We start from the raw sequence: 11052 nt of genomic DNA on the forward strand, positions 1-11052 counted from the left end.
AGGGTCTGAGCACTGTCCCTGGCTTCTTTTTGCTCAAGGCTAGCACTCTGCCACTTGAGCCACAGTGCCACTTCTGGCCATTTTCTGTATATGTGGTGCTGGGGAATTGAACCCAGGGCCTCATGTATACGAGGCAAGCACTTTTGCCACTAGGCCATATCCCCAGCCCCCCCCTTTTTTTTTTTTTTTGAATTTTTAATAGGTTACTTGGAATTGTTATTGCAGGCAACAACTTGTACATGACTTTATTTTCCCTGGCTTCGTTTTGCTTAAGGCTAGCACTCTACCACTTGAGCCACAGCACCACTTCCGGCTTTTTCTGTTTATGTGGTGCTAAGGAATTGAACCCAGGGCTTTGTGCATGCTAGGCAAGCACCCTACCACTAAACCACATTCCCAGCCCTGAGAATATTTCTTTATATTCTTTTTTTTTTCCTTCAGTCCCTGATTTTTTTTTTTTTTTAACTCAGTTTCTTGTACTTCCTTGACTCTCTTGCTTGGCTTTATTGCTCATGGCTGACATTCTGCCACTTGAGTCACACCTCTACTACTGGCTTTTTGGTAGTTAATTGGAGGTAAGAGTTTGCCTGTGCTGGCTTCCAACCATGATCTTCAGATCTCAGCCCCATGAATAGGTAGGATTACAGGCGTGATCTACTGGTGCCCAGTGTGTGTTATTTATAATCTTACATCAGGAGATATTGAAGTTTTTTTGTTTTTGTTTTTTGCCAGTCTTGGGGCTTCAGGGTGTGTGAGCACTGTCCCTAAGCTTCTTTTGTTCAAGGCTAGCACTCTACCACTTGAACCAGAGTACCACTTGCTTTTTGTGTTTATGTGGTACTGAAGAGTTAAACCCAGAACTTCATGCATGCTAAGCAAGCACTCTACCCCTAAGCCACATTCCCAGCCCCTCCTTATATTCTTTCAAATCAGTGTTTTCTTCTCTTTCAGAATTACACTATTGTACTGGAGCTTATCGAATATCACCTGTAGATGTAAATAGTAGACCTTCTTCCTGCCTTACTAATTTTCTTCTCAATGGTAACTTTCAACATTTCATGGTTTTAAAAGAGATTATTATAAGTGAATCACTAGTAAGAATATGAACTTTGGAAGATTATTTGTGTCAATATAGTCTAACAGTAGATGTACTGTTTTTAACAATACATAATTAAATATACAGTTCTGGTGAAGTTTTAAGATTAAGATGACTTGATGTCTGATTTCACCTTCTAAATTTCAATTTTCAAAGCTTTCTGCTAATTCTAATGATCTGGTGTTTGAGGACTGTTGGTCTAAAAATAAAAAAGCCTTTATTATAAGGTTAATTTCCTTGATAGGTTATGCTGGATTTAACTATAAAAATAAAATTCAGGTTTAAGAATGTTTAGACTTGTGAAATAGAAAGCAACAGTGCTGATGAGGAATTATCGTAGAGATGAATTGAGATAATGCCTTCTTAAATGTTTTGTAGCATTAATAATCTGAGGTTTATCTAGGAATTATCTTACTTTTCTTCATAAATGCCCTGGAACAAAACTTGATGTGAATTTGAAATCAAATATCACATACAACTAAACATATCAGTGACCAGTATACTTGTCTTAGGAAAGTCTCCAAATTTCTATTTAAGTATCTTGAGAGTAATCTGAAATTAGATGTTTTTTTAAGAATTGAAATTAAGATATTGTTAGAATGTAGGCATCAGTAAGTGAAATGAAATGTCTCCACATAAATATTAATGTGGAGCCTGTCTAAATGACATGGCTGAGCGTATCTTCTTGGTTTTCACAGGTCGTTCTGTCCTATTGGAACAACCCCGAAAGTCAGGCTCTAAAGTCATTAGTCATATGCTGAGTAGTCACGGAGGAGAGATCTTTTTACATGTCCTTAGCAGTTCACGTTCTATCCTGGAGGATCCACCTTCAATAAGCGAAGGATGTGGAGGAAGGGTGACAGACTACCGGATTACAGTAAGACTTTTATATCTCTACATGTAATATTTGGAGTCTGTCAAATAGCAAATAGTTACTGAATTTGTATTACATGCTAAGATCTGTGGAAAGGATAATTTGGAGTAACTTGATTATTTGTTATTATGTTTAGAGTCTGTCAGTAAACAGTTATTAAGTTCATATTGTTATTAAGTTCATAAGTTCATATTGCTAAGATTTGTAAAAAGGGATTTGGAATAACATGATTACTTTTAAGTCATTAAATTTCTTAAAGTACTCACTCAGATCTATTTGTCATGATGGAGATTTTCATGGTGTGTATTCATTGCATACTGAGAAGTAGCTGGAATGTACTGGAACATTAGAACTATAGAGGTGGAAAATTGATTTGAACTAAGATTTATGGAAATAAATTTCTAAGAATATAAATTGTATGCAGAAACATTTGAATGTTTACATTGCTGCTGCATTAAAGTAACTTTAACTTGTATATTAGTTTTAGGATATACTATTGTAAGGATGATAATACAAGGAAATGATGTATATTTTTGGTAGAAATTCCATTGTTTTGGTTTTTAATTTTATCTCCCTTTTCGTACGCACACTTTATGGATGTCTGCCTTTAGAGATGATTATGGAAATTAAATGTTATTTATATATACTAATATGCTTTATAACCCACAAAGTGTTTTATGCCACATATATTATGTAATTATTGGCGCGCGCGCGCGTGTGTGTGTGTGTGTGTGTGTGTGTGTATGTGTATTGGTAGTAGGCCTTGAACTTAGGGCCTGGGTACCTGAGCCTTTTCACTAATGATCTGTAACTTGAGCCACACCTCCACTTCTGGGCTTTTTGGTATTTAATTGGAGAAGACTGAGTCTCTCAGACTTTCTTGCTTAGGCTGGCTTCAAACCACAATCCTCAGCTCTCACCCTCTTCAGCAAGGATTACAGGCATGAGCCACCATCACTTGGCTTAATATATATAAATATATATAATGTATTATGTGTTTGTATTATATATACATGTATATTTATTTTGTGTATATTTATGTGTGTGTGTTTATTTTGTGTGTATATATACATATATACTTTTTTTTTTGGTCAGTCATGGGACTTGAACTCTGTCCTGGGTACTGTCCCTGAGCTCTTCAGCTCAAGGGTAGGGTTCTACCACTTTGAGCCACAGTGCTACTTCTGGTTTTCTAGTTAGAGATAAGAGTCTCATGGACTTTCCTGCCTAGACTGGCTTTGAGCCATGATCCTTAGATCTCAGCCTCCTGAGTAGCTAGAATAATAGTCATGAGCCACCGTCCTGGGATATATTTTAAGTAACTATTTTCAGCTGGGCTTTTCTCTTTTTAAAGAAAACATTATTTTTGTAGAGGAAGCCTAGTCAGTATTCATTTGTAGGACATATCTGAAAAACAAAAGCAAAAAAATTGTAAATGATTTGTAATCCTTCATTCAAAGATAACCACTGTTAACATTTTGCTGATTTACCCCAGGTAGTTTTTTTTTTTTTTTTTTGGCCAGTCCTGGGCCTTGGACTCAGGGCCTGAGCACTGTCCCTGGCTTCTTCCGGCTCAAGGCTAGCACTCTGCCACTTGAGCCACAGCGCCGCTTCTGGCCGTTTTCTGCATATGTGGTGCTGGGGAATCGAACCTAGGGCCTCGTCTATCCGAGGCAGGCACTCTTGCCACTAGGCCATATCCCCAGCCCCCCCCAGGTAGTTTTTGAAGTAAGTGAATTGATCTTCTGATGCATTAGCTCATTCTTTCATATAATAGAAAAGGGTTAGGGCTGGGAATGTGGCTTAGTGGTAGAGTGCTTGTGTAGCATGCATGAAGCCCTTGGTTCGATTCCTCAGTACTACATAAACGAAAAAGCTGAAAGTGGCACTGTGGCTCAAGAGGTAGAGTGCTAGCCTTGAGCAAAAAGAAGCCAGGGACAGTGCTCAGGCCCTGAGTCCTAAGCCCCAACACTGGCAAAAAACAAAGTAAAACAAAGAAAAGGATTAAATTATAGAGATGCAATAAAATGAATGTTTCTGGGAATTTAAAAGGGGAATAGTGCCATGAGTGCATGTTTGTTTGGAACATTCTTCATTTCTATCCAAGATAGACAAAGTTCAAAAGGAGAGAGCAAAGTAGTGCTAGAAAAAGTGTTTGATGTAAATCACAGGACTAGACATCAGAGAAGAGATTATTACATGTAACCCATACTGAAACATCAGACATAGTTTCTAATTTTATCTTATTTGGTTATCATTAGGATTTTGGTGAATTTATGAGGGAAAACAGATTAACTCCTTTTCTAGACCCCAGATATAAAATCGATGGAAGTCTTGAGATCCCTTTGGAACGAGCAAAAGATCAGTTAGAAAAACACACCCGATACTGGCCCATGATTATTTCACAAACCACCATTTTCAACATGCAAGCGGTAAGTGTTAATTGTAGATAATTTTCCTTTTTTCTAGATCTTTTGTATCTTCTTTGTAGAAGCAAACCATTTGCAACTAGTGTCATTTCTCAAGCAAAGAAAACAAAACAAAACAAAAAGAAATTTATGAGTTCGTTATAATGAAAGGATTAGTACTTGAGTAGTGAAGTTAATAGTTATAGATTCCTTTACTATGGTGATATTTAAAGTCAGATTGTGCCTCCATGCTTTGATAAATTTGATTTTCAAGACAGATTTTCTCTTTTCATTAAAAAAAAACCCCTAACAGGTAGTTCCATTGGCCAGTGTTATTGTGAAAGAATGTTTGACAGAAGAAGATGTGTTAAACTGTCAAAAAACAATATACAACTTAGTTGATATGGAAAGAAAAAACGATCCTCTACCTATTTCCACAGTTGGTACCAGAGGAAAGGGTCCTAAAAGGTAGTGGGGGTTTTTTTCCCTTTATTTTTCACATTTATTTGAATTGTATTGTTATTTTAAAGCTAACTTTCTTCACATGTAAGTAATTTGAACATGAGATTAAAAATGTGAAATATGAGCTGGTGCTGGGGGCTCACTTCTATAATCCTAGCTTCTCAGAAAGCTGAGATCTGAAGATTATAATTCAAAGCCAGCACGGGCAGAAAAGTATGAGTCTGTTTATTTCCAATTAACCAACAAGAAATATAGAAGTGGAGGTATGGCTCAAGTGCAAGAGCACCAGCTTTGATAGAAAATTCTGAGCAAGAGCATGAGGCCGTGAGTTCAAGCCCCAGTACTGGCATGGGGGAAAAAAAGAATTGAATGTAAGTATATATACACATGTGTGCAATATGGTATAGTTAAAATTAATACAATGTGACTTAGAATCCATTAATAATGTCCAGTAAGAAAAAAGAAGATATATTTCCTTTTCCTTGGTATGTGGCATAAGGATCATAAATAGATTTAAATTTCTGTATTTACAATTTATTAGGGGTTTTTTTTTGGTCTTGGTACTAGGGCTTGAACTCAGAGCCTCTTGCTTTTGTTTGGCTTTTTTTTTTTTTTTTTTTTGCCAGTCCTGGGGCTTGGACTCAGGGCCTGAGCACTGTCCCTGGCTTCTTTTTGCTCAAGGCTAGCACTCTGCCGCTTGAGCCACAGCGCCACTTCTGGCTATTTTCTGTATATGTGGTGCTGGGGAATCGAACCCAGGGCCTCATGTATATGAGGCAGGCACTCTTGCCACTAGGCCATATCCCCAGCCCCTTGTTTGGCTTTTTAACTCAAGTTTTGCACTCTACTGCTTTAAGCTTTTTGCTGCTTAATTATAAATATGAGTATCTTAGACTTTTGTAGATTCGAACCATGAGTCTCAAATCTCAGCTTACTAAGCAGTTAAGATTAGAGGAGGCAGCCACCTGCACCTGGCTATATTCATAATTCATAAATACAGAAATTACAGTAAAAGTGTTTTCTTAAAGCTTCACTAACAGAACTATAACACTACTTTTTCCTTTTTTTTTAATGTGAACATCTAAGAACTGATACTTCAGTATTCTTTTCTGTTTAAGTATTATTCAAGGGCACTGTGAGAATATGATTTTAACTTTTCACTGCAGAGATGAACAGTACCGCATCATGTGGAATGAATTAGAGACACTTGTCAGAGCCCACATCAGCAACTCAGAGAAGCACCAGAGGGTCTTGGAATGTCTGATGGCATGCAGGAGTAAACCCCCAGAAGAAGAGGAGAGAAAGAAAAGGGGAAGAAAGAGGGAGGACAAAGAGGATAAGTCAGAAAAAGCAGCAAAAGATTATGAACAGGAAAAACCCTGGCAGGATTCTGAAAGGTGACTCCTTAGCATTAACATAGCATGAAGGGCTTTTTGCCAAGCATAGTTAAACTTCATTAACAACATGTTTGTTGCTTTTTGTTGTATAAGACTACTTTTTTCTTTTTCTAAACTGCTGACAAGTGTCCTTCCTGGCATTATCTTTCAAGATGAATATGTATCTGTCACTCATATCCACCCCCGCCACAGCCTCCACAATACTATTTTGACACTAATTCTGGAAATTATACAATTTTGTAGATAGGTAGAGCACTTTTATTCTCTTAAACTTTGGAAGTATAGTTTTTCTTTAGGGCTGCTTAGCATCTGACATAAAATTGGCTCACTTTTAGAATAGGAAAAAAGAACTCGTTCAGTGTTCATTGACCTTCAAATGAAGTACCTCTGTATATTTTGAAAATGATTGTGTTCCCTGATGAAAGCTTAGAGTTAAGTTCCTAACTTGTGGAACCTAAATACGCGTCCACATTACATAGAAAACCAATAATAGTAAACATCTTAATCTTATTTGTTATTTGGAATTTTTCCTCCATATCTTTAAAATTGTTCAATATCTTTGAGATAGCACATTCTCACCTTTCAAATTTTAGCTTCTTCAAATTTCTTAGTTTTTCACATTTTACAGCTTATTCTTGAACTAACTCCTGAGTTTCATTATTGTAAGGCAAAGAGAAATTTGAGTTTAATTCATTAACTTCTCATATCTGATTTTTTATAGAAGTTTCTGTTTCTTAGTTTTATTTTGTGAGATCAACTCTGTTTTATAAAAACTAATGTTTATAATAGTGTGATTATTGGAACCATTTATAGATTTCTAAAAGTTTAACTTTACATTTTATTATTTGTCCCTCTAAAAGATTGAAAGGAATTTTGGAACGTGGAAAAGAAGAGTTAGCTGAAGCTGAGATTATAAAAGATTCTCCGGATTCTCCAGAACCTCCAAACAAAAAGCCCCTTATTGAAATGGATGAAACTCCACATGTAGAAAAATCAAAAGGTAAGGTATAATCATGGTTAACTGTGCTGATGAAGATTTTTCTAATTAAGCTTGGCTTTTTTTTTTACAGTATCATTTAATATTGTGTCTTTGGGAAAGAGCTCCTAACTGCCTCTGAGTATCATTTAGGAGAATATCTGTTTACAACCTTGGAAGATAAAGCAGAAACAATGCTTGTCACTATTCAAAAGTAACTAGGCACCATAAAGTAACAGTAGCTAGGCACCAGTGGCTCATCTCTGTAATCCTAAGCTACTTGGGAGGTTGAGATCTGATGATCAGGGTTCTAAGCCAGTCCAGGCAGGAAAGTAGATGAGACTCTCATTTCCAATTAACCAGCAAAAAGCCAGAAGTGGAGCTGTGGCTGCAGTGTTAGGTCTCAGCCTTGGGCCAGAAAGCTAAGGGAGAAGGAGAGGTCCTGAGTTCAAGCCCCAGTATTGGCCAAAGCACATAAATAAAAACAAAAACATATATATATATTTACATTAGGGAAACCTTTGGCAAATAAGTACTTTTACTTTGAAGTCTGTGCTTTAAGAAATTGTAAATATAAGAACTTGAATCTGCTGGTATATGTCAAGTACTAGGTTCTTAAACTCAGTTTATCGATAATATTCATTCATTGATAAATTACACTTCTTTGAATGAACTTAAATAAAGGCACTGATAGGATGGGTTAATTTCCTCTTGAAGGAATTCTACTTTTAATTTGTGATTGAAAGCTCCTAAGATCAATGACCTCATGTCCTTAAATTGAAGGTAAATTAACTGTAGTCCTTTAAGATACATGAGAAATGGTATGACACCCTCAGACTGATGACTGTACCTCTTTTGAGGTAATAGTTCTCAGAGCTGTCCAGGTTCCCATTTTTGTAGTTTACTTGTTTGCTTTTTTTGTTGTAATAGCCAGTCCCAGGGCTAGTTTTGTAACATGAGCAATAAAATTAAAGATAAATCTGTTACACTTGTAAATTTTGTGATAATACTATTTTTCTCTTTGTTCTTTTCTTTGTTACGCATCACCAGGGCCTGTGTCCTTATTGTCCTTGTGGAGTAATAGAATCCATACTGCCAACACTAGAAAACATCAGGAGTTTGCTGGACGTTTAAACTCAGTTAACAACAGAGCTGAGTTATATCAACATCTTAAAGAAGAAAATGGGTTTGTGTTGAAAATTATTTTATTAATCGTATGGTGCTTTGATAAGCATTGCTTGTTGGTTGGAGTCGGTAGGTTTTCGCTACTGTTCTGAGTGGTAGTGTTGGAAGTACACAGTATCTTAGCCAGGTGCTAGTGGTGGCACATGCCTATAATGTAGCTACTCAAAGGCTGAAATCTAAGGATCTCAGTTCAAAGTTGGCCAAGGCAGGAAGGTCCATGAAACTTTATTTTCATTAACCAGTAAAGAGCCAGAAGTGTAAGTAGGCTCAAGTGGTAGAACAACGATCTGAGTAGAAAAGCCACATGAGAATTCAAGGCCCTGCTTTCAAGCTTCACTACCAAAACAAAAAATAAACAAAAACTCTTTATTGTTATATTATATTATATTATAATAATATACATAATAAACACACATACAAAATAAACTCTTGACTCCTGGTGTGTGTATAGATCTGAATTTATTGAGTTATAGTGTGCTTATACCAGAAATGCTTTCAGTGGGTTAGTAGGAATCATAGAAAATCTCAGAGAGGGCTGGGGATATAGCCTAGTGGCAAGAGTGCCTGCCTCGGATACACGAGGCCCTAGGTTCGATTCCCCAGCACCACATATACAGAAAACGGCCAGAAGCGGCGCTGTGGCTCAAGTGGCAGAGTGCTAGCCTTGAGCGGGAAGAAGCCAGGGACAGTGCTCAGGCCCTGAGTTCAAGGCCCAGGACTGGCAAAAAAAAAAAAGAAAATCTCAGAGAGCACAGAGCTATGTAAGATAACACAGAGGAGCCTGGCAAGGTGGACCATGTCTGTCATCCCAGCTACTCATAAGGCTGACACCCAAGGATCATCACAGTTCAAAGCCAGCATGGTCAGAAAGTCTGTGAGACTCTTATCTCCAGTTAACCACCAGAAAACCAGAAGTGGTGCTGTGGCTCAAAGTGGTAAGAGTACTAACCTTGAGCAAAAGAGCTCAGGGATAGCGCCCAGGCCCTGAGTTGAAGCCCCCTGACTAACCAAAAAGAAAAAAAGGAATGGAAAATAATGCAGTATTTTATGACAGGTAAAGCATTATTTATAATAAGCCTTAGATTTTAATCTTGATTAATGATTTAGAAGAAATTCTTGTAAAACGTTTTGGTAAAGGAATTCCTGTAATAGAAAAGAAAAAAAAACTTTTATTAAGTAGCAGAGATGTTTTCCTTAGTTTGTTCAGAGAAAGGAAAGTGGTAGCCTACACATACACACACACACACACACACACACACACACACACACACACACACACACACACACTCTGATAGCTTTTGAATTGTAACTTTGGGAAAGCCTTTAATCTCTCCAGGGTCAAAGTGAGCAAGTTTGTTAACTAGAGGGCCCCTAACTTTATTCCTCTTGTTTTTTTTGTTCTTTGAATATATTAGATTTTCATTTCCATATATGGAGTCAATGAAATATGGGTATAAGTTAATGTACGCTTTAATTTACCAACCCGTTTTTACCTTTTTTTTCAGCCTGGAGACAACAGAAAATGGAAAAGCTAGTCGGCAGTGAAGAATGATTTAAGGAACTGAATTTATGAGTATTAAGTACAAAAATATTTTGAGCAGAGTTTGATATAAGTACTTTTTACAGCAAGGTTGTACAGCTTATGTTAGGTAGACTGGTTTTTACATTTTTAAAATATTTCAGCAAACTATCTTTTTTGTACTACCTATAAAATTGGCAAAGTCAAAAATACACATTTGAGATCTGTCTTCTCCAAACAAATAGGTTTATTTTATACTAAAATGTATTCATTCCCTTTGGAAATGTTTTTGTAAAGATTCTTAGGCTTCTCTTAGCCAAATAAAACTATTAAACACCTGAAGTGCAAAATATTAATAGTGTCACTTTGGAAAAGATAACTATTTTATTCATTTAATGACTAACAAAATTTGGAAAATTTGAGGTTTAGGTGAGATTTGCAATATGTAATATAAAATTTTATTTTAGTCTACATCATATACATCCTAGTGCTTTTCCAAGAAAGAACATTGTCTATTTATTTTTGCCTTTGTATTTGTGTGTGTGTGTATGTATGTATTTAAAACTACATTTAAAGCCAGAATTTCCAGGTAGTTGATAGAAATTTGTTTACTAGTGCTAGAAGTTATTTTTTTAGTAAAAAAAGTGTACTTCCTACTAACTCTTCATATTGAAAGACAAGCATAAATGAGATTACTTTATAGACTTAGAAGATCCCTGGATCGTCTCATTTATTTTTTCATACCTAAAAAAAGTGTCCTGGTTTATGTTCTGTGATTCATTAGAATTACTTTCATACTGCTTCAGCTTGAAGTTTATAATACGGTATGAGAAACACATTAAATACTATTTCTGGGTTTCTCTCCAAATGTCCTTTGTTTCATTTATTTGTTCTGGAATCTTAAGTCCAGATTTAATTATTATAGGTATCAAAGAAAAAGGCTGTGCTTTCAATTCTGCTAAAGAGATTATACTGACTCAAAGTTCAGTTATATTTTTAACAATAGATTAAGACAATTCTTTAGTTGTACAAAGGAGTCTTCATTTAACAAAGAAGTTTATGAATGCAATGCATCTTGATCAATGTGTTACCCCTTTCAATATTCTCACCCATACTTTCTCCACCCACCCCTTCC

The 11052-nt window shown here is 36.2% G+C and overlaps 1 protein-coding gene across 7 annotated transcripts in view; it reads left to right on the forward strand.

The window, feature by feature from the left end:
• Ints13 (integrator complex subunit 13) overlaps positions 1–10259 on the forward strand; it is a 31887-nt gene extending 21628 nt beyond the window's left edge. For 6 of the 7 annotated variants that reach the window (XM_048367369.1, XM_048367370.1, XM_048367371.1 and 3 more), the window contains 8 exons: positions 952–1041; positions 1795–1973; positions 4232–4402; positions 4692–4846; positions 6007–6237; positions 7098–7237; positions 8264–8399; positions 9904–10259. In XM_048367369.1, the coding sequence (XP_048223326.1) occupies positions 952–1041; positions 1795–1973; positions 4232–4402; positions 4692–4846; positions 6007–6237; positions 7098–7237; positions 8264–8399; positions 9904–9943 (1142 nt within the window). In that variant the 3' untranslated portion in view covers positions 9944–10259. The remainder of the gene's footprint in view (positions 1–951; positions 1042–1794; positions 1974–4231; positions 4403–4691; positions 4847–6006; positions 6238–7097; positions 7238–8263; positions 8400–9903) is intronic. The other variant, XM_048367375.1, reaches the window with a different exon arrangement.
• Positions 10260–11052: the final 793 nt, after the last annotated feature.

This window comes from Perognathus longimembris, chromosome 1, assembly GCF_023159225.1.
Source record: "Perognathus longimembris pacificus isolate PPM17 chromosome 1, ASM2315922v1, whole genome shotgun sequence".
Lineage (NCBI taxonomy): Eukaryota > Metazoa > Chordata > Mammalia > Rodentia > Heteromyidae > Perognathus > Perognathus longimembris.